The sequence below is a fragment of the Dendrobates tinctorius genome, unplaced genomic scaffold, assembly GCF_039654945.1.
Source record: "Dendrobates tinctorius isolate UK_male_01 unplaced genomic scaffold, ASM3965494v1 ptg000155l, whole genome shotgun sequence".
NCBI classification, from domain to species: Eukaryota; Metazoa; Chordata; class Amphibia; order Anura; family Dendrobatidae; genus Dendrobates; species Dendrobates tinctorius.
In genome coordinates, this window is record NW_027361822.1 from 8,400,904 (window position 1) to 8,425,366 (window position 24,463).

A 24,463-nucleotide genomic window follows, 5' to 3' on the forward strand; every position below is an offset into this window, starting at 1 on the left:
TTGTATCATTTTTCCACCCCTGCCTAAAACTTTTGCAGATTGCCATTTAAACATATTTCTACACAAGGAGGATATAAAGGTGTGTAAATTGGATTTTATTCGCTTTTCAATAAAAGATGTTTATTGGTAATTACTAGTGATGAGCGAATGTGCTCGCCACTACTCGTTACTCGCCCGAGTATCATGGTGCTCTGTGAGCACCAAGCATTTCCGGGATTACTTGGCGGGAACTCGGGTTTCCACCCAACTTTTTTGGTGGACTTTACAGACCCAATCACGATGCACGGATTATCTGCCAGGCAATGAAACAGCGCAGCCATCTTTGTTGTGGTTGTGCAGTGATTGGCTGGCCGCACAGCATCATCAGGGGTATAAGAGACAGGACAGGACGCCGCCTTGCTTGGCGCATTTAACTCTGGATTTAGATAGTGTAGGGAGAGCTGCTGCCGAGATAGGGTCAGAATTGGGGGATTTATTAGTCAGTGTGGGGTCTACCATTGTAAACTACTCAAATCCAGATAAACCAACAGTCCTTCTAAGGACTAATTCCAGAGAATATAGATTCCAGTGTTGGGCAGGCAGGGTAGCATACGTCACTCTATACAAATCAGTGCAGGGCCTGCAGGCACTGTGTGTATATAGATCATTGCATACATCGAGTCCATTCCCTTCCTGTGTTCTGGTGCTGCTGCTACCTGTAGGATATATTGGCCGTATATATCTAGCTCCAGGTGTAATTGGCAAACAGGCCACACAATTTTTCGGTGTGGTATCTGTGCCAGCTAATATTTGTGCGTGCTTAAAGTTTGGCCAGTTTATGGCAGTTTTCTTTTTTTGTCCTGGGTGTCACAGTACTGATATACAGCACTACTTAGCCCAAAAATAAAAAAAGAAACAGGGCACACATTTGTCGTAGTGGTATCGCCATGCCAGCTAATATCTGTGCGTGCTCAAAGTTTGCCCAGTTTAGGCCAAAACCTTGTATTTTTTTGCAGTCTGTTAATGTACTTATTAAATCTGAAAGGGAAAAAACATTTTTACCTAAAAGTCCAGATAGGTAAGAGTGTGGTTTTCAAGCGCACGTATCACATACAAGCATACAAGTTACCTCCCAAATCATACTTTTTCAGTGAACGTGTATAATATTCTAGTCCATTTACAATGGGCAAGGCACGTGCCAAGGGCCAGGGAAGTGGATGTGATGGTGCAGGCCGAGGCCGTGGGCAAACTGAAATTGGCCCACCAAAAACACCCACATCTTCTCGCTGGACCTTAGTGTCCGAAGTCCTAGGGGACAGTGGCAAGACAGCACTATTGAAGCCAGAGCAGTGTGAAGAGGTTGTTGGTTGGATAGCGGATAACACTTCCAGTTACTTATCCATCACCACCAGCACCCTGTCTTCAACACGGTCAAGTCAAAGTAGCAGTGAATCTAGACCGCATATGCCTTACCCTGATACTCCTTCCTCCCACCATGCTGAGTGCCCTGAGACAACTGATCCCACACTCGGACACTCCGAAGAGCTGTTCAGTTTTCCATTTGGAGATTCATGTCCCTCACCCGGTCCACTTGAAGCGGGGCAAGATGATATTCCATGTAGCGATGCACAAATCTTTGACCAGCCACGATCACAAGAGGTGGACGATGATGAGACACAATTGCAAGAAAGTCAGGAGGAGGACCAGGGTGGGGAAGTGGAAGATGAGGTGGTGGATGATATAGTAATAGACTCAACCTGGCAGGAGGACATGCAGAGCAAGAACAGCAGCACACAGGGGGAGTTAGGCATGGTACCCCTTCAGGCAGGAAGAAGCAGTGTGGTGGCTGCAGACACAAGGCGTGCAACCGTTCCACGCAACACCAACCTGAGGGAAGTTGCCAGTCCAACTGTTAGGTGTTCCCGAGTCTAGTTATTTTTTAAAGACTCTGACGATAACTCCAAACAGGCCATTTGCATCACCTGTCATGCCAGTATCAGCAGGGGTAGCAAAACTACCAGCCTTACCACCACCAGCATGATCAGGCACATGGCAACAAAGCACTCGACTTTCTGGGCCTAATGCCATGCTGCAGGAACAGTGTCTGCAGGTGACACCACAGATTCTTCCAGTGTTGTGCATGCAAGCCAATCCCCTGTCCACGGTGCATGCGAAGACAAATAGCAACATCATCAAGCATGTCCACGTCCTTGTCCCAGAGCAGCCTTCAGTTGTCCATACCCCAGTCATTGGAACATAAACAGAAATACGCAGCCAACGCTCCACAGGCCACGGTACTCCATTCTCATATTTCTCATCTGCTTGCGGTCGAAATTGCCTTTTTATGATCATGGAGATGGAAGCTTTCCACAACCTGATGGCAGCAGCCGTCCCAAGGTACTTGGTCCCCAGCCGCCACTATTTCTCCCGCTGTGTCATACTGGCATTACACAAGCACAAGACCCGCAACATTACCCGTGCCCTTAACATTACAGTTACTGGGAAAGTACACCTAACCACTGACACGTGGACAAGTGCTTGTGGCAAGGGACGGTACATCTCTCTGATGGCACACTGGGTTAACATAGTGGAAGCCGGGACCCAGTCAGTCCTTGGGATGGAACACATCCTCCCAACGCCAAGGATTGCGGGCCCTACATTAATCAGCATTGCCCCCACAGTGTACAGCTCCTGCACCTCCTCTTCAGCCTCCATCTCCGAAATGAGCACATCATTCACAAGCTGGAAGCACTGCAGCACTGCCAAATCAAAGCAGCAACAGGCTGTGCTGAAGCTATTTTGCTGAAGAGTTGTTGACAGCTCTGAAAGAGCATGCAGATGTGTGGCTGACACCACTGAATCTCCAGCCAGGCATGGCTGTGTGACAATGGCAGGAACCTGGTTGCGGCTTTGAGGCGAGGCAAACTGACACACGTACTATGCCTAGCCCATGTGCTGAACCTCGTTGTTCAACGTTTTCTAAAAAGCTATACGGAACTGCTGGTTAAAGTACACCGCCTGTGTGCCCATTTTAGAAAGTCAGCTAAAGCTTCAGCCGCCCTTACCGTGCTTCAGCAGAGATTGCAGCTTCTGGCTCATCGACTGGTGTGTGATGTCCCCACGCGTTGGAACTCTACACTGCATATGTTAGTAAGGATTTGTGAGCAAAAGCGGGCAGTTGTTGAATACCAGCATCAACAAGGCTGTCGTTTCTCAGGTTTGAATCCACACATAAGACCACAGGAGTGGACATGGATGTCAGACATATGTAGCATCCTCCAAAACATTGAGGAGTCGACCAAGATGGTGAGCGGCGATGATGCCATAATTAGCGTCACCATGCAGCTCATCTTTATTCTGAAAAGCTCTCTGCTCACAATGAAAGAGGAGGCATTGCAGGCGGAGCACGAGGATATGGATGAAAGAACCATACAGGGTGAGTACACAGCCCCCAGCCTGCGCATATTTATGACTTTAATGTGCGGTACCACGTGACCGCTGAAGCAGGAAGAGCAGCAGCGCCGAGAACATGGAACAAGAAGGGAGGCTGCACAGAGGAGCCAGGAGGGGGTGAGTATGATGGGGGAGCATAGTTTTTCTTTGTAACAGAGGCAGCGGCAGCAGCAACATGATGGGGCCACTCACTGTCCTCATTATCTGGGGCCACACACTGTGAAGCAAAACTGGAGCCATTCACTGTGCAACATTATCTGGGGCCCACTTACTGTGCAGCATTATCTGGGGCCACACACTGTGCAGCATTATCTGGGGCCACACACTGTGCAGCATTATCTGGGGCCCACTTACTGTGCAGCATTATCTGGGGCCACTCCCTGTGCAGCATTATCTGGGGCCACTCCCTGTGCAGCATTATCTGGGGCCACTCCCTGTGCAGCATTATCTGGGGCCACTCCCTGTGCAGCATTATCTGGGGCCACTCCCTGTGCAGCATTATCTGGGGCCACTCCCTGTGCAGCATTATCTGGGGCCACTCCCTGTGCAGCATTATCTGGGTCCACTCACTGTGCACCCTAGCCTTATGCGCGAGTCAATAAGTTTTCCCAGTTTTTTGTGACAAAATTAGGGGGAGGGGGGTCGGCTTATACACGAGTACATACGGTAATTTGTAAACTTTCTACTACATTCTGTACTTGAAAACGTTGTTTTCCTGTGCAAGTTCTCTGATGTAATCAAAGAGATGAGTTATTAAAACATTTACAACATAGAAAAAGTATGGACGTGCATAGGGATCACCACATAAAAGCCTTTATTATGAATGGCATTAGAAGACAAAAAAGACACAAATTTTAAAAACATTTAAAAAGCCAATAGGCCATTTACACGCAGATTAGTTGTGTCTATAATAGATTGCCACCTATCTACAAATAATCAATATATTACAGTTCACAGGATATCCAGCAAAGAAAAGCTTAAATACAAAATTGAAGTTTAGTTTATACTGACATAGAATGACAAGCAAAGGAATATGAACAATTTGTAATGCCAAGACACAAAAAAATAAAAATCAAATATTCCTCAATTATAATTAATAATCACTGAAGTGATATGCATGTCTGTGCACAAGGACTTATACTAAGCAGATAACCATGAAGATAATCAAATAGGGCAAAATAAGTATAACAAGGAACCTATGAATGAGGAAAAAGTAGAATGAGGAGAGAAAAGCCCACGCGTTTTGCCACACAAGCTGTAGCTTCCTCAGTGGTAAGAATGATAATGGTGTCAGATAATGTCCCTTATAAACACTTAAAGAAAATAGAATAATGAGGTAAATCATGTAATTACCAGGTGTAGGAGACAAAGGGAGTAAATCAGTGGGTTATATCAGACTTCGGAAATGTGTGATGCCCAACCTTGAACACAAGAGACCAAGTTGATTTAAGGTCGCCAACGTGCAGGTGTGAATACGTTATTTTGATAATCTACTTGAAACACTCATTGCGCATGCCCGAGCAAGAAGTGTCAATGAAGTTTATAGAGTTATAAATGCGCATGCGTGAACTAATTATCCGAAAGAGAAGGGCATGTGCAGGAAACCTGTTATAAATTGTTGAGAATCGGCGCATGCGTGCAAGAGTGATTATACAGAATATAAGAAAGTTCAGTTGATCTATAGCGCAAGTGATGAAAGTGCAATGCGAGACTGACAAAGTTATTCAAAGCAAAGGTGGGGGGCATACACGGAAGATCTCTGCACCACTAATGGTTTGTATGTAGACTGCGCATGTGGGAAAAGAGAAATCCTTACAATAATACATAGAATGTTCAATTAATCCATAGTGCGTGTGCCCAGATTGTGAACATTTATGTGAAGTATGATAGGTTTAAAGAGGAACACATCAGAGGACAATGAAAAATGAGAAATTTATACTGCAAGGGAGTATGTCCATACAAAATAGCTATATGGAACATTCAGTAGATCTAGAGCACATGCACACATGATACAATATTGGTGCAGTAGCAGATAAATGAGAGATAATAAATCAGGGGAGATATTATAAATACAGTATATATATAGCAAAGAGATGGAGTGAAGGGATTATTATATCTCTGAATAATCCAATATAGTTCAAAATAAATATATAAGGGGCATTATAATGGCATATAAATAGCATATAAATATAAGAAATATTATAGAAACAAAAATCTAATTTATCGAAGAAGGCCCAAATACAGAGATGTAATTGTGGAATATCAAGGTATGTGGATTGGATGTCATCCCTTTTTGGATAACTGGCATTTATTGGTAACTACATGCATCTCCTGATCATTCGCGAGTTGTAAATGACTTTCCCTTTCATCCGTAATGTATGACGTTACTTTCACTTTAAACAGATTTTGATCAACTTGTCAATAAAAAGAAAAATCCCTGCTTCCATGTGTGATTTATCTGATGTTAACGAAAATGTGATTTGTGAGTCAAACTTTCTGGACATCAGAATGACTCCCTCCCTATATGAGTTATCTGATGATGTACAAGACTATTTGTAAAACATTTTCTACATTCTGAACTTGAAAAATGTGTCGTTTACTCTGTATGGGTTTTCATATGTGAGCTAAGAGTGAAACTATCATTAAAATATTTCCCACATTTTTTACATGATAATGGCTTCTCTTTTTTGTGAATTCTCTGATGTGTAACCAACTGTGATTTCTTTCTAAAACATTTCCTACACTCTGGACATGAAAATTGTTTATCTCCTGTGTGAATTTTCTGATGTCTATCAACATCTGCTTTCTGAGTAAAACATTTCCCACATTCTGAGCATGAAAATGGTTTCTCCCCTGTGTGAATTCTCTGATGTCTAACCAGGTGTGATTTGCTTGGAAAAAGTTTACCACATTCTGAACATGAAAATGCCTGCTCCCGTGCATGAATTTTCTGATGATAAACAAGAGTTGCTTTCTGTGTAAAACGTTTCCCACAATCGGAACACGAAAATGGTTTCTCCCCTGTGTGAATTCTCTGATGTGTAACCAGGTGTGATTGTTTTGTAAAACATTTCCCACATTCTGGACATGAAAATGTTATATCAACAGAGTGAATTCTTTGATGTCTAACCAGGTTTGATTTGCATATAAAACATTTCCCACATTCTGAGCATGAAAATGGTTTCTCCCCAGTGTAACTGCTCTGGTGTAGAACAAGATTTCCTTTCTGAGTAAAGCATTTCACACATTCTGAACATGAAAATGGCTTCTCTCCAGTGTGAATTCTCTGATGACAAACAAGAGTACCTTTCTGTGTAAAATGTTTCCCACAATCAGAACATGAAAATGGTTTCTCCTTTGTGTGAATTCTCTTATGTTTAACAAGATCTCCTTTCTGAGTAAAACATTTCCCACATTCTGAACATGAAAACGGCTTCTCCCCTGTGTGAATTCTCTGATGACAAACAAGAGTACCTTTCTGTGTAAAATGTTTCCCACAATCAGAACATGAAAATGGTTTCTCCCCAGTGTGAATTCTTTTGTGTTTAACAAGATCTCCTTTCTTAGTAAAACATTTCCCACATTCTGAACATGAAAACTTTTTCTCTCCTTTGTAAGTCCTTTGATGTTGCATATCCTTTCTGTTATTTTTACTATGCTCAACAGTCTGTGATGGATCAGAAGACAGGGCTTGTTGAAAAGAATCAGTTGAAAGTGTTTCAATGTAAGGACTTGGACGAGGATCCGGGATAATGATCTGCTCTTCATATGAACCTGGTGTGACACCATGATCATCTGCTTTAAAATGTGAAGATAACAGATGTTCCTCTGAGCCTCTGTTACAGTCATCTGCCAAGAATAACATTTATTTTAATTTTATTTAATAACTAGCTGAAGAGCCCGGCGTTGCCTGGGCATAGTAACCAACTATGTAACAACTAGTAACTGTGGTTAGTTATAACAAATTATAATGATTATATTGCACATAAAAACATTTCACATCATATATTCAACACTACAGATTTGCAACACAAATTAACTAAACGATTACCCAAGTATTGATAGTATTTTATTTTCAACTCATTCAAGATTTTTGGTTTTTCCTTTCGGTACAAAGATGAACAGATTTTTGGCAGTTCCAGTTCTTGAACACACCACGTAAAGTTGACCATGAGAAAAGCATGGAGATTGTAAATCGATTCCCTACTACTTTCAAGGACTGTCCCTGAGCATTGTTAATGGACATTGCAAATAGCAGTTCAACTAGAAACTGGAGGCGTTTAAAATCAAAAAACAAAAATCAGATGGAATGAGTGGAATTCTTGGAGTGAAAATGTCCTCTCCTTTGGCACATCCTGTTTCTGAGCTGTGTATCTAACCCTATCCTGTATGATAATGTCTGCTGAGCTGTGTAACTAATCCTCTCCTGTGTTATACTTTGTGCTGAGCTGTGTGTCTAATCCTATCATGTGTTACTGACTGCTCAGCCGTGTATCCAATCCTATCCTGTGTGATACTGACTACTGAGCAGTGTATCTATATCTATTCCTATCCTGTGTGATACTGACTGCTGAGCTGTGTATCTATTCCTATCCTGTGTGATACTGACTGCTGAGCTGTGTATCTAATCCTATCCTGTGTGATACTGACTGCTGAGCCATGTGTCTAATCCTCTCCTGTGTGATACTGACTGCTGAGCTGTGTATCTAATCCTATCCTGTGTGATACTGACTGCTGAGCTGTGTATCTATTCCTATCCTGTGTGATACTGACTGCTGAGCCATGTGTCTAATCCTCTCCTGTGTGATACTGACTGCTGAGCTGTGTATCTAATCCTATCCTGTGTGATACTGACTGCTGAGCTGTGTATCTATTCCTATCCTGTGTGATACTGACTGCTGAGCCATGTGTCTAATCCTCTCCTGTGTGATACTGACTGCTGAGCTGTGTATCTAATCCTATCCTGTGTGATACTGGGCTCCCCCTGCAGTCTGTGTCAGAGGGTGGTCTTTGTTGGCACGGTAATAAATTGTGTTTTTTCCAGATTTACAAAAGGAAGATAACACCATAGAAATGATAAGAATAATAGGCCAAATTGTTTGGTGAATTGGAATGCGCAGGGTTAAAATTTCGCCTCACCACATAGCCTATGAGGCTCTCGGGGTCCAGATGTGTGACTGTGCAAAATTTTGTGGCTGTAGCTGCGATGGTGCAGATGCCAATCCCGGACATACACACATACACACTTTTTAACCATTATGTACCTAGGGGCAAAATTGTTTGGTGAACTGGAATGCACGGGGTTAAAATTTCGCCTCACCACATAGCCTATGAGGCTCTCGGGGTCCAGACTTGTGACTGTGCAAAATTTTGTGGCTGTAGCTGCGACGGTGCAGATGCCAATCCCGGACATACACACACACACACACACACACACACACACACACACATTCAGCTTTATATATTAGACAAGGAATACTATTCCTTACAATATTAGATATTTTAAAGCAATTCTATTGAAGCACTTCTATAAAATAGTTGGTAACATTTAATTGAGTAGGAGAAAGTTGACATTAGCAGATGGCAAAGCAGGAACTATGTTATTATTATGTTTAGTCACCAGGTTGTGCACTTTCAATAGTTCACTTCTCTGTAGCTTTGTCATAGGTTCAGATTTCTTTGTGCCCATCAGCAACCTTTCCTAGTAAAACGTATAGTAAAGACTCATGGAGGCGCCTGTAAATCAGTAATAACAGGTGTCTGATGACAGCATTTATTCTTAATAGTGCCAGACATACAGCTCTGGCAAAAATTAAGAGACCCCTTTCAAATTTTCAGTTTGTCTGATTTTTCGCTTTATAGGAATATTTTTGAGTAAAATGTAAATTGCTCTTTTATTCTATAAACCACTAACAACATGTCTTTGAATTTCCAAACATTAAATTTTGCATTTATTTTCAGAAAATGAGAAATGTTCAAAATAACAAAAAATGCAGTGCTTGCAGACCTCAAATAATGGTAAGAAATCAAGTTCATAATGATTTAGAAAGTCATAGTTACTCACCGGTTAATGGTATTTTTCGGAGTCCATGACAGCACCACCTGAGAGAGGGGATCCGCCCTTTAGGAACAGGAAACCTACAGATACAAAAGGGTGGCACCTCTCCCACGCATCAGTTGGATTACAGAGCACAAGAGGACTTCCAAGGTTAATGCATGATTTATGTACAGTATTCTTATTATTATTATAAACGTTTGTCACCATTGGGCATATACAAGAGGAAGACGTGCACACCCAAACTAAACTAAAGGGAGGGAATATACGGGTGCTGTCATGGACTCCGAAAAATACCGTTAACCGGTGAGTAACTAAGACTTTATCGGTCGTCCATGACAGCACCACCTGAGAGAATTACAGAGAGTAAAACTATTTAGGGAGGGACTACAGCCTGCAGTACCCTTATACCAAAAGAGAGGTCTGTGGAAGCACCCAAGTCTAGCCTATAATGACTATAAAAGGTGCTCGGAGAGGACCAAGTAGCCGCCTTACATATCTGGTCAATGGAGACTTCTGATCTTTCGGCCCACGAGGTCGCCATGGCCCTGGTGGAATGCGCCCTCAGCTTCCCGGGTGGCGACCTGCCCTTTGAGGTGTATGCTATTGAAATCGCCTCTCTAATCCATCTGGCTAGTGTATTTTTTGACGCTCTGCAACCTTTCCTAGGGCCTTGATGGGAGATAAACAGGGCATTATCTTTCTTCCAAGGGTCGGTGACTGCCAGATATTCTATGAGGCATCTCCTAACATCCAGGGTGTGTAGTTTCTCTTCCTTCTCGTTAGCTGGATTAGGGAGGAAGGATGGGAGGACTATTTCCTGTGTCCTATGAAAGCTAGAAACTACCTTAGGTAAGTACGCTGGATCAGGTCTAAGTATTACCCTATCCTCTTTGAACTGTAAATAAGGAGGACGCCTAGATAATGCCTGGATATCGCTTACTCTGCGAGCTGATGTTAGAGCTACCAGGAAGGCTATTTTGAGGGACAGGTTTTTTATGGAAGCCGATGAGATAGGTTCGAATGGGGTTTCCGTCATAGCAGTGAGGACTAGGTTCAAGTCCCATGGCATGAATCTATCCTTCACTATTGGTCTGGTTCTGCCTGCCGCCTTAATGAACCTGCTGACCCAGTAATTACCAGCGATGTTGCAGCTAAAAAGGGCCCCCAAGGCTGATACTTGTACTTTGAGGGTACTGGTGGAAAGCCCCATGTCCAGACCTTTCTGTAGAAACTCTAATATTTGAATTATAGGTGCTGAATCCCCAGCGACTACTCCTGAGTTTTGAAGGAATTTTTTCCAAATTCTAACAAATTTTCGTGGTAATGATTTTTCTACTTTTAAGTAGGGTGTTAATTAGGTCTGGGGAGAAGCCTTTCTCTTCTAGCAGTGACCGTTCAAACTCCACGCCGTCAGATGTAGGCCAGCCACCTGAGGATGGAAGACTGGGCCCTGGGATAGGAGATCCGGGATGTCCGGAAGAACCCAAGGATCGGATACCAACATGGTCCTGAGACAAGAGAACCATGCCCTCCTGGGCCAAAATGGAGCGATAACTATAACCCTCGCTCTGTCTTTTCTGATCTTCCTCATCACCAGGGGTAGTAGAGACAGAGGAGGGAAGGCGTAGGCTAGCCTGAAGTCCCACTTTATCAGAAAGGCATCTACCGCCAGAGGATTCTCTCTGGGATTTAGGGAGCAGAATTGTCTCAATTTTTTGTTCTCCTTGGTGGCGAAGAGATCTACCTCTGGATGTCCCCACTTTTGTACAATCAGGTTGAATATGGAGGTGTTTAGGGACCATTCTCCTTGCTTTAGCTGATTGCGGCTTAAAAAGTCTGCCGTGACGTTGTCCTTCCCCTTTATATGTAGAGCTGTTAAAGATAGAAAATGCTGCTCTGCTAGTTGGAACAACCGCTCTGCTACAATCATCAGGGGTCTGGAACGGGTCCCGCCTTGGTGATGGATATACGCCACGGTGACCTGATTGTCGGAGAACACTCGCACGTGATGGCCCTGTAAATACACAAGGAGCTTTTTAGCCGCCTGTTCTACTGCTGTCAATTCTTTTAGGTTAGACGACATTCCTAACTGATGATGTTCCCATTGGTCCTGGACTAGCATTTCACCCATATGAACCCCCCAACCGGAAGGGCTAGCATCCGTGGTCACTATGCGGGTTATGTTATACTCCCAGGGTACCCCTTTAGATAAATTATCCTTGTCTAGCCACCACTCTAGGGACTCTGTGTTACGGGACAAGGTTAGCTGGCCCTCCAAGTAACCCCCAAGGATTTTTTGATGTAATAAAACCTCGCTCTGTAGTTTCCTTGCATGAAACTGGGCCCACTGGACTGCCGGGATACAGGCCGAAAGAGAGCCTAGAAGGGACATGGCTTTCCTGAGGGACATAGTGGGGTTATTGGAGGCGTTCAGGACCTGGTAGTGGAGGCGAACAAGCTTCTCCGGAGGCAGACGGCATTCCTGTTTCTCAGAATCTACGATTAGGCCCAAGAATTGTTGGACTCTCATCGGTTGCAACCGAGATTTTTTTATGTTCAGCAACCATCCTAGCCGCTCTAGGGCAGACATTGCCCTTTGTAGCTGTTCCAAACAATGAATCGCCGTTTTGCCTACGATAAGAAAATCGTCCAGGTAGGGGACCACCAGAATGTCTGACTCACGTAGATGGGCCATGACCTCCGCTATCACTTTAGTAAATACTCGGGGGGCGACTGCCACCCCAAAGGGAAGGGCCGCATATTGGAAATGTCGAACTGACCCATCTAACTGAACCGCCACTCTGAGAAAACGCTGATGAGCTGCATGGATGGGTATATGGTAGTAGGCGTCTTTTAAATCTAACACCACCATAAAGCAGTTTTGGAACAGCAATTTTATTGTGGATTTAATTGTTTCCATTTTAAACGGACGTATGACCAGAAACTTGTTGAGGGCCTTAAGGTTTATTATAGTCCTAAAGGAGCTGTCTGGCTTGCGGACCAGGAACAGAGGGGAGTAGAAACCCTTCCCCCATTCTCCCTCTGGGACCTCTGTTAGGACTTTCTTGCCGCACAGGTCATGAACCTCGGCCTCCAGGGCAGCTTGTTCTGAAGTAGAAGACCTGAGTGGGGTGATTTTAAATCGATCATGGGGGATCCTAGAGAATTCTAGTCACAGTCCCACAGCTATTACCCCCAGTATCCAGATGCTATTAGAGATCAACGACCAGGTTGGGTAGAAGGCAGCTAGTCTCCCTCCTACCGGGGCAACTAGTCATTGGGGCGGCTTTTCTGAGTCACGAGCTGGACCTTCCTGGCGCCCCCCTCCTCCAAACTTGAATCCTGTACCTTTCCTTCTTTTCTCATCCCATCTGCCCTGATCTCTGGATGGCCTTCTACGGAAATATCCTTTCCTGGTAAAGGGACGTCTATAAGAAGGATTCGGCAGACTGGGAAATTTCTTTTTGTCATCCCCAGCTTTTTCTAATAATTCGTCCAGGACGGGGCCGAATAGATACTCCCCCTCGCAAGGAATGGAGCAGAGATGGGATCGGGCCTGAATATCTCCCGGCCAGCATTTTAACCAGAGCGCTCTCCGCGCTGCATTAGATAGACCCGCGGCTCTAGCCGCCATCCTTGCAGAGTCTGCTGAAGCATCGGCTAAAAACGCAGCGGCATTCCATTCTGGATGATAGGCAGATTTTTTCGAATGGATGCTCTTGAGGCTCCGTCTTTTAGCTCGGAATCCAGTTGATCTAGCCAGACCATCATGGATCTGGCTGTACAGGTGGCAGCTATCGCTGGTCTTAGTGCGCCTGCTGACATTTCCCATGTTCCTTTTAGAAAAGAATCTGCTTTTTTATCTAGCGGATCTTTCAAGGAGGCCATATGGTCAAAGGGTATGGAGGATTTTTTGGACGCTTTGGCTACTACTGCGTCTAGTTTCGGGGCCTTATCCCATCTGCTTACTAATGGGTCATCAAAGGGGTATCTTCGCTTGAAAGCTGGTGGCATGGTGCCCCTTTTTTTAGGTCTTTTCCATTCTCGGTTTATAAGGCTCTGGACTTTATCATTTAATGGAAAAGCCCTGCGTTTTCTGGGGTCTAGACCCCCGAACATTATGTCCTGTGCTGAGAGTTCCCGTTTTGTGTCCGCTACCCCCATGGTGGACCTTATTGCCTTCACTAGTCTGTCCATTTGATCTAAGGGGAAGCAGAACCGGCTAGAGTCTTCATCCGAGGAAGACGACGAGGAGGCCGAGGAGTTATCGCCTTTCCTAGGGGTGACTGAGGCCTCCGAGCCTGAAACACTAGTCTCTCTTCTTCTAGACGGTTCCCCTTGAGATAAGACTTTCATCTCCGACCTGATTATCTCCCTCAGACTTGAATTGAAGTCAGGTGTCTCTTCCGCTACCTGCGTAAACGGGGGAGAGTATAAGGGCCTGACAATCTACCCCTGGACTCCCTGTCTCTATCAACCCCTACCGTCTGTCGTATGCATGGCTCACATAACTTTTTAGGGTGGCCATCTGGTAGGGGCAACTACAGAGGGCACATTCCCTGTGCTTCTGTTTTCCCGTAGCTTTCTTCCCCTGCGAAAAAACATAAGGGAACACTGCATCAGGGTACATTCACGGAGATCTCTTACCCATGCAGTTGAAGCAGGTACCGGATCACGGAGGGAGGCAGGGGGATCCTTTAGTCTGGAGGAACTTCCGCGGCTTTGGTCGCTTGTTCGTCTCTGTTTCTTTTGCTGGCCACTCGTATGTGGTTTTGTTGTGGCCTGTTTCTGCGGGCGCTCCTGCTCCTCGTCCTGCTGGTCTATGGGGGCTTCCGTCGTATCCATCGCTGGGCCCTTCGGAAGCACCCCCACAGCGTCCCCACCTGCCTTATATGGCCTCTTGGTGTCCGGGTCAGCAGGGATCTGGCCATGGCACCACCCACCCGGGATCCTCTTGTGACCTCCCCCCCATGCTCCGGCCCCCCCCACCTTCCCGAAGCCGCGCCCGTGACCCCCGGACAGGCGTGCACCCGCGGCGCGCATCGGAAGCCGGCCGGCACCCGACTTACGGTTTCGGCGTTCCCGGCTCCGCCCCTTCCGCCGCGTCACTTCCGCCGCTCACCGGAGCTTTGCGGGAGCGCGCACGAAGGAGCCGGCACGGCGCCCCCCGCCCGGAATGCCATGACCTCCGACCAGGCGCCGACGTCGACCGGGAGGACCGGACTCGGGGGAGCGCACCAGGAGGGCCCAGGGCATACTTACCCGGTGCTGGCGCTCTGGAGGCGGTGTCCACCGGACCCTCTGCTCCACCTGCTCCGTCCACTGCCGTGGTGACCTACCCGGCCCCACCGTGGCGCTTCCAGGGACCCCGCACTGACCGAGGTAGGAGACCCCCCCGCTACCTGGGTCGGTCAGCCGGCCTGGGAATCCATGACGACTCCATGACGGACGATCTGTAGGGAGTCCTGTCCTCTAGGAACAGGAAACCAACTGATGCGTGGGAGAGGTGCCACCCTTTTGTATCTGTAGGTTTCCTGTTCCTAAAGGGCGGATCCCCTCTCTCAGGTGGTGCTGTCATGGACGACCGATAAACAACAATACTAATGTTAACTCAAGAAGAGTTCGGAAATCAATATTTTGTGGAGGAATAACCATGATTTTTAATCACAGCTTTCATGCGTCTTGGCATGCTTTCCACCAGACTTTCACACTGCTTTTGGGTGACCTTGTGCCACTCCTGGTACAAAAATTTAAGAAGTTCTTCTTTGTTTGATGTCTTGTGACTATCCATCTTCCTCTTGATTACATTCCAGAGGTTTTCAATGGGGTTCAGGTCTGGAGATTGGACTGGCCATGACAGGGATTTGATGTGGTGGTCCTTCATCCGCACATTGATTGACCTAGCGGTGTGGCATGGCGCATTGTCCTGCTGGAAAAACCAGACCTCAGAGTTGGGGAACATTGCCTGAGCAGAAGGAATCAACTGTTTTTCCAGGATAACCTTGTACGCCGCTTGATTCATACGTCCTTCGCAAATATTATCCTGCCAATTCCAGCCTTGCTGAAGCATCCCCAGATCATCACTGATCCTCCACCAAATTTCACAGTGGGTGCAAGACACTGTGGCTTGTACGCCTCTCCAGGGCTCCGTCTAACCATTAGATGATCAGGTGTTAGGCATAGTTGAAAATTAGACTCATCAGAGAGGATTACCAAATACCGTAAGGATTGGACCATAGAAGACTGGAGTAAGGTAAACTTCAGCCAGGCTCTCCTTTGCTTCTCATTGATGAAATACTTTTTTCTTCCTTTACATGACTTAAGCCCTGCCTCTAGTAGCCTGTTACAAACTGTTCTTGCCATGCACATCACCCCAGCTGCCATTTGCCATTCCTGAAGAGGTACTGATACACTAGCTGCAAAAGAAATCACCCCCACCTAGGGACATTGCTAAAGCTGAGCGATTGCTAAGAGAGATCTGGGGAAATAAAACCCCCTCGTACAGTAACTGAATGCTCTAAAGTGAGCCTCTGCTCCACTAATAGGAGGTACAGTGCTCGTCAGAGATGTAAATGCTGCGACTCTTGAAGATACTTGTTATTTTTGGGAAGCACATCTCTATCTCTTTTGAAATGGTTTAAGAGACAATATAGTACCCATCGGGGGATGTGTAGACTTCAATTCCAGTGAGCTTGGCAAAATCTAGAGCCATTTACATACATCATCAATGCAAATCTGAAGCCCTATAACATGAATATCTAACATTAGACTAACCTTAGTAACATTGATGAAAATGAATTTCTATCCATGCTGAAATCTGCATGCACCGGAGTTAATAGAGACCCTGAGGAGGAGGAGTGAGATCTCCATCTGGTGGTGAAAAAATACAAGACAGCGAGAAACTGTCCATATAAATCAAAAGAAATTTCATTGTAAGAAACTAGTATCTGAGAGTCTTGAGACTCGAATCTTTGGTCTCAGTAGAGAGATATAGCTGACCAGCCTTTATTATCTGCTAAAGAGAGGACTATGGTCAAAATAGGACACTCGACTAGAACGAACAACCACAGTGGGGCACCATTAAATAAAAGCATGGAAAAATTTGTCACTAAGCAAGGTGGTTCAAAATAAGACTCACCACACCATAGATAAAATGAAAACCTGGCACTCAACTTAATGCTTGGTGAGGCAGTTTATTGTAGAACCAGAAAACGTTTCAGTCAATATAGACCTTCATCAGTTACGTGCTAGTATGTTTGAAAGTAACTTGAAGGAGGGCGCTTTTTATGTTATTCACTGATAACGCCAGTAATCAAATGGTCAGATGGCTGCTGTAACGCAGGATAATCTTAATAGTTGAAAATATCAGCACAGCCTGGTCCTCCTGGACGTGGGTAAACACCAATTTTTATTCCAGGACACCTTTTACTTACAGATCCGTGGCACCGCGATGGGCTCGAACGTAGCACCTCCGTATGCAAATTGTTACATGGCAGATTTCGAAGAAAACATCATCTACAAAAATGACTTATTCAAATCCAACGCTCTTCTGTGGAAACGCTATATCGATGATGTCTTTTGCATATGGGGGGCATGTTGGAGTCCCTTCTCTCCTTTATTGCAAAAAAAAGGGGGGAGACAAAAGCGCAATAGGGTCTTATCCACGTTACAAAGGACAGCATATCTTGAAATATGCTCACCTGGTTAGGATGAGATAAGAGCGTGTAGGTAGCGGCTGCAGCAGATCCACAGGTCTTCAGTGACCAGAAGAAATGATAAATCCAAAGGGAGTTCGTAGCTATATTCCGCGCTGCCGCTTTAGACAAATTGCAGGAGAATGCTGTATGATTGCAGTGGTTTTATTCTACGCGTTTCAGGGGTCTCATGCCCCCTTCATCAGGAAATACCACAAAATACATACAGGTATCACTGCCATAAATAGGTTTGGAAGGACGCTGGATTTAAAAAAAAAAAAAAAAAAATGAGCGCCGACAAGTCAGATGATGCCAATGAGAGAGAGCTGGGTGGTGACGTCAGCTGATCTAAGATGGCTGCGCGCTCAGAAGCAAAATAGGATGCATTGAAGTGTAATAAAGGGTTATAGAGTCAGGATGCACTGTTTTTCTGTGTGAAATTCATAGCGGTATAGGGGGGGAGACTATGAGGAATGTGTATACATCAGAATGTATTAATTATGTGATGCTGTTTTTATCCATATGATGGGTGATTATGTGTCACTATGTGGGGGAAGAGAATATATGTACATGAATACATGAGAGACATTATTACATATGGAAACAAGTGGGAAAGAGGATGAATGAATAAATACATCAAACAAGGATACTGAGGATGGATCCAAGAATAGAGAGGAATTTTCCATGGAAAGCATATAGTATAAGATGGGTGCAGTCCAACAGAGCCATAGGTGCAGATCACATCAATATAAGTGACTCTATAAAAAAGAGATAAAAGTTAGTCATGTTTGAAACGTAATCATAGTCAACATTCTTATGAGACAATGGTACAAAATTATTATACAAAAGATAATAAATCATAATCTCGGTTTAAACCTTTAGGTTCAAGTGTCTCAAGGGTGTGTATCCAAAAGGCCTCACGGCGTTTTAGAGTGGTGATCCTATTGCCACCTCATCTGGGTTGAGGGACATGTTCAATGACCTGGAACTGTAACTGGGAGATATTATGGCCAAAGGTGATGAAATGAGAAGGAATGGGAAGCAGAAGGTTCTTGCACCGAATGGTGGATTTATGTTTTGAGATCCTATCCCGAATGGCCTGGGTAGTCTCGCCAACATATAGTCGTCCACACGGACACTTTATAAGGTACACGACAAATGAGGCGTCGCATGTGAAAAATCCATTTATAGGGTAGCTTTTTCCTGTAAGGGGATGATGGAATTTATTGCCTTTAAGTACATTGCTGCACTGCATACAATGCAGACAGGGGAAAGTACCTGTCTTTGGTCTCTGTAGAAAACATTTTGTGTGTTTTGTGAATGGTAGTGCCTATGTCAGCTTTGACTAGGCTGTCTCTGATGTTTGGTGCTCTCCGAAAACAGGGTAGAAAAGGATGCTGGAATTCTGGTATGTCAGGGTGGGCGGTAGAGAGAAGATGCCAATTTTTCCTGATAGACTTGTGGATGATATAGGAGAAAGGATGAAAGGAATGGACAAACGGGATCCGGTTGGTGGGTCTATTTTGGGAGGAGGTTCTTTCAGACCTTGCTTCATCTAGTACTGAAGGGGGATAACCCCTTTCTGAAAATCGTGCAGACATCTCATTAAGCCGTACTGAACGGATAGTATTACAGAGACAATCCTGGAAACCCTATGAAATTGTGATCTTGGAATCGCATTCTTTGTGGATGAAGGGTGTAGACTCTGATAATGTAACAAACTGTTACGGTCTGTAGATTTAGTATATAGGTCAGAGGACAGTATGCCGTTAGGATCCTTGATGATCATGGTGTCCAGAAAATTCATCTTGTGTGAATCGTGACTAATTGTAAAAGAAATACCTGGCCAGGAGGAATTGAGTATATCAAAGAAGGAGAGAATGATAAATCCAAAGGGAGTTCGTAGCTATATTCTGCGCTGCCACTTTAGACAAATTCCAGGAGAATGCTGTATGATTGCAGTGGTTTTATTCTACACGTTTCAGGGGTCTCATGCCCCCTTCATCAGGAAATACCACAAAATACATACAGGTATCACAGACATAAATAGGTTTGGAAGGACGCTGGATTTCAAAAAAAAAAAAAAAAATGAGCGCCAACAAGTCAGATGATGCAGTGTCAAAGTTCAATGACATCACATGGTTAACAGTTCACCAAGGATATATTACAAAAGTATACGTATTTTAGAAGATTTTTTGATTAAATTTACATTTCCCAAAAGAGATAATAAAGTCAAATTTATGATTTTAACATGGAAAAAGACTGAAAGAAAAAAGAAAGAACCGAACATCTGCTCAGGTGGACATGAACCTGCAAAAAAGGGGGTTATTCCTGTTCAGAGGTGGATGCCTTACAAGAGGACTACCGTATGGAAGCAGCAAGCTACTTTTTCCTCAAGGAAAGCATTGCAATCTGTCAAAAAAAAAAAAAAAAGGAGGGGAGAAAATAAAAGCATAATTTTAATTCTTTACAAATAAAAAATATAATATAATTTTAGTTGAACGCTGAAAAAAATAAATAAATAAATATGAAGTTATTTTTAAGTAAAAAAAAGGGAAATGGGTTTAAAAGATGCTAGATGCAGCAACACACTAGAAACTGTACAGCAGCAGCTCAGAATGAGAACGCAGGACAAGCCGACAAAATAAATTCATTGCTTCATTGGTACAAGGATCGTGGGCAAATTTTATATTTAGCATGAGGCACATAAAAAAGGGTTAATATATCAAAGACAGCAACACACAGGAAGCTGTACAGGAGCCGACTACTGCTCAAAGTAAAAGCGCTGGACAAACCCGGCAAAGTGAATGAGTGACTTCATTAAAGATAAGATCACAGGCAGCTTTTGTGTTCAACGCGTGACACATAAGTCTTTCCACTGCACAGGAGAGGCAGTAACATTCTTGTACTGCTCACTAATCTCTATGGCTCAGCAGTATGTAGATAAAAGCTGAGTGAAGGAAGAACGAAGTATTGTCAGCTGGGGTCATTCTTTCATGTCTGAGGCTGAGTTCACACGTGGCGTTTTTTTTCGCGTTTCCGCGGCAGTTTTAACCGTGCGATTTTGCCGCGAAAACGCGAAAAATAAGCATCCCATGCATTCCTATGGGATTCCGCAATGCTGTGCTAATGCTGCGGTTTTTACCGCGGCGGAATCGCTTCGCGGTAAAAACCGCAGCATGCTCATTATTTTGCGGAATCGCGGCGATCCCGCACCCATAGGAATGCATTGTTCCGCTTATTTCCCGCATGTGGCTGTGCACACCATGCGGAAAGTAAGCAAAACAATTGCGGATGGTACCCACGGTCCGGAGGAGAGGAGACTGTCCTCCGGGCTTTGGGTACCATATCCCTGTAAAAAATAGAATTTAAAATAAAAAATATTGTTATTCTTACCCTCCGACGTCCCACGCAGCCTTCCCACCTCTCTTCACGCAGGCGTTCCCAGTAGTCCTTTGCAAAAATGCCCGCGATGGCGTCCGATCTCTCGGGATCGCGAAGTCTCGCGGTAATTCGCGCGACGTCATCGCGAATTACCGCGAGACGTCGCGTTCCCGCGAGAACTGACGTCATCGCGGGCATTTTCGCAAAGGACTACTGGGAACGCCTGCGCGGGACGTCGGAGGGTAAGAATAACAGTATTTTTTATTTTTTTTTTACATTCTATCTTTTACTACTGAAGCCGCATAAGCAGCCTCAGTAGTAAAAAGTTGGTCACACTCGTCAAACACTATGTTTGACGAGTGTGACCAACCTGTCAATCAGTTCTCCAAGCGATGCTACAGATCGCTTGGAAAACGCTAGCATTCTGCAAGCTAATTACGCTTGCAAAACGCTAGTTTTTCCGCGGGAAAATCGCGGGAATTTAAAATGCGATTTTCCCGCGGACTGGAATTTCGGAATTCTCGCGGTAATTTCCGCGAGAGTTCCGGTACGTGTGCACTTAGCCTAACTAGTAGAACTGGTAGTGCTTACCAGGCTTAATTAAAGAAGAAAAGAACTCTTCAGAATATGCAAATAACAGAGATAATGTTTAAGACAGGGGTGTGAAAGTGATTACTCCCAAGAGCAAAAGAAAAAAGGGGAACTAAACCGATACAAAGGGAGTTTCATTCCAAAGGAGGCTATGCAGGATTTTCATATATACAGTGGGGCAAAAAAGTATTTAGTCAGTCAGCAATAGTGCAAGTTCCACCACTTAAAAAGATGAGAGGCGTCTGTAATTTACATCATAGGTAGACCTCAACTATAGGAGACAAACTGAGAAAAAAAAAATCCAGAGAATCACATTGTCTGTTTTTTTTCATTTTATTTGCATATTATGGTGAAAAATAAGTATTTGGTCAGAAACAAAATTTAATCTCAATACTTTGTGATATATCCTTTGTTGGCAATGACAGAGGTCAAACTCCTCTGGATCATCCAAATGCTCTCTAGCAAACTTCAGACGGGCCCGGACATGTACAGGCTTAAGCAGTGGGACACGTCTGGCACTGCAGGATCTGAGTCCATGGTGGCGTAGTGTGTTACTTATGGTAGGCCTTGTTACATTGGTCCCAGCTCTCTGCAGTTCATTCACTAGGTCCCCCCACGTGGTTCTGAGATTTTTGCTCACCGTTCTTGTGATCATTCTGACCCCACGGGGTGGGATTTTGCGTGGAGCACCAGATCGAGGGAGATTATCAGTGGTCTTGTATGTCTTCCATTTTCTAATTATTGCTCCCACAGTTGATTTCTTCACTCCAAGCTGGTTGGCTATTGCAGATTCAGTCTTCCCAGCCTGGTGCAGGGCTACAATTTTGTTTCTGGTGTCCTTTGACAGCTCTTTGGTCTTCACCATAGTGGAGTTTGGAGTCAGACTGTTTGAGGGTGTGTACAGGTGTCTTTTTATACTGATAACAAGTTTAAACAGGTGCCATTACTACAGGTAATGAGTGGAGGAAAGAGGAGACTCTTAAAGAAGACGTTACAGGTCTGTGAGAGCCAGAAATCTTGATTGCTTGTTTCTGACCAAATACTTATTTTCCACCATAATATGCAAATAAAATGAAAAAAAACCAGACAATGTGATTTTCTGGATTTTTTTTTCTCAGTTTGTCTCCCATAGTTGAGGTCTACCTATGATGTAAATTACAGACGCCTCTCATCTTTTTAAGTGGTGGAACTTGCACTATTGCTGACTGACTAAATACTTTTTTGCCCCACTGTATAACTATTTTTTGGAGTTAACGCAAAAACTATATGTGAGCAAATCCATAAATATTTTAAAAATAGTTTAAAAAATATAAATAATAGAAATAGATGAATATGCATTAGACCAAGGAAGCACAGTATTGTGAAATTAATTATAAATATAAATATAAAACTGCATTAGTATAAAAATATAAAAATATAAAAACCACAAGGCGGGGACTGCATAATTAGGTGAAAATTATCAAAAAAGGGCAACTGTCACAAATAATACATATAAAATTTTAAATAGAAAAAAGAGAAATGATCGCAAAGATCTCAAAAACCATCTATACACATGGTCAATTTTTTTTTTTTTTTCTCCTTTTTCTTCCTCCTTCATAGGTTGCAGAGCATGTGAATATAGATATAAACAATTATTCCACTGTCTAGGTAAAAACCTCAGTTATTTCATTTAGACCCTGTGGTTTCAGACTCCCTAATTTGTAGATCCAATAGGCTTCCTTTCTATTTAATTTCGTAGATCTGTTCGGTGCACATTTAGGTATATGATCGATAGGGCTAATTTTTAATAATTTCGAATTCTTATTATGTACCAAGGCGTAATGTCTGGACAGCCCATGAGTAAGCAGGCCTTTTTTAATATGCCGATGGGAGTTCAATCTGAGATGTAGGGGTTGCGTGGTCCTCCCCACATATTGCTTACCACAGGGACATTCAATGACATAAATAACAAAGTCAGAGTTACAGTTTAGAACAAAAGGGATCATAAATTTCTCTTTAGTGGAAAATGAAATTATATAGTCAGCTTTATGATTTATATTAGAACAGCACAAGCAGTTCCTAGCGCCACATTTAAAGATTCCTTTGGTTGAATTCAGGGTATAACCACCAATGGGGCTAGCATGGGCTCTCAGGCGGCTAGGGGCAATTAAATCCTTGATTGTAGGGGCTCTACGGAATGTAATCCCGGGATTCCTAGGAAGAATATTGTTCAAAATGGGATAATTCAATAATATATGCCAATTCTTATGAAAAATTCTACGAATTTCATTATGTTCAATGGAGAATTGCGTTATAAAATTCAATGAAAAGTTTTTATCAGTAATTACTTGCTCTTTTGGCTCCAGTAATGCTCTCTGATTTACTTTGATAGAGTTTTTAAAGGCATTCTTAATTAAATGTGAAGGGTATTTTTGAGCAAAAAATCTTTTCTTTAAAATATTGGACTGATCTTTAAAGTCAGTATCCAATGAGCAGTTTTTTCTAAACCGGTGAAATTGATTATTTGGAATATTATTCAGCCATTTGTTGTAGTGCCCACTATTGAAATGAATGTAGCCATTGGTATCTACTTTTTTAAAAAATGTTTTGCTACATATTCTGTCTTCTTTGATAAAGAGGGTAATATCTAAAAAATTAATTAGAAGACTGTTATAAGCTGCTGTAAAAGAAAGATCCCAGTCGTTAGAATTTATTGTCTGAATAAAAGTTTCAACATTATTAGTAGAATTGTCCCAGATAAAAAATAGGTCATCAATGAATCTTTTATAAAAAATAATATTTTTGCTCCAATTTTCATTCAAGATAAAAAAAATTTCAAAAATCCCCATAAAAAGGTTAGCGAAAGTAGGTGCTACCTTCGAGCCCATTGCAGTCCCCTTAATTTGTTGAAAAAATGTTTTTTCAAAGGTAAAAAAATTATTTTTCAATATAAAATTAATACCTTTTAAAATAAAATCCTTTTGAGCCAAAGAAAGTCTAATATCAGATTTTAAAAAATGATGAAAACAATTTACACCTACATCATGTGAAATGTTAGAATAAAGTGCAGTCACATCCATAGTAATGAAAACATATTGCGGTTTCCAAGTGACTTCTTGGAGTAAATACAATAAATGAGTTGAGTCTCTGAGGTGACTTTTTAATTCAAATACGTGCGGTAACATGATCCTATCGATGTAATGGGCTAGATTAGAAGTTAAAGAGTTAATACCCGCAATTATCGGTCTGCCAGGGGGATTGTAAAGACCTTTGTGAACTTTAGGTAAGTGGTAAAAAAAAGGAATTCTTGGGTTTTTAATACTTA

At 43.3% G+C, this 24,463-nt stretch overlaps 1 protein-coding gene across 1 annotated transcript in view; it reads right to left on the reverse strand.

Annotated features, from left to right (window-relative positions):
- LOC141051172 (uncharacterized) overlaps positions 1-24,463 on the reverse strand; it is a 166,444-nt gene that overhangs the window by 56,120 nt on the left and 85,861 nt on the right. Inside the window, exon 7 of the mRNA XM_073548037.1 lies at positions 6,136-7,281. Within this exon, the coding sequence (XP_073404138.1) occupies positions 6,136-7,281 (1,146 nt within the window). The remainder of the gene's footprint in view (positions 1-6,135; positions 7,282-24,463) is intronic.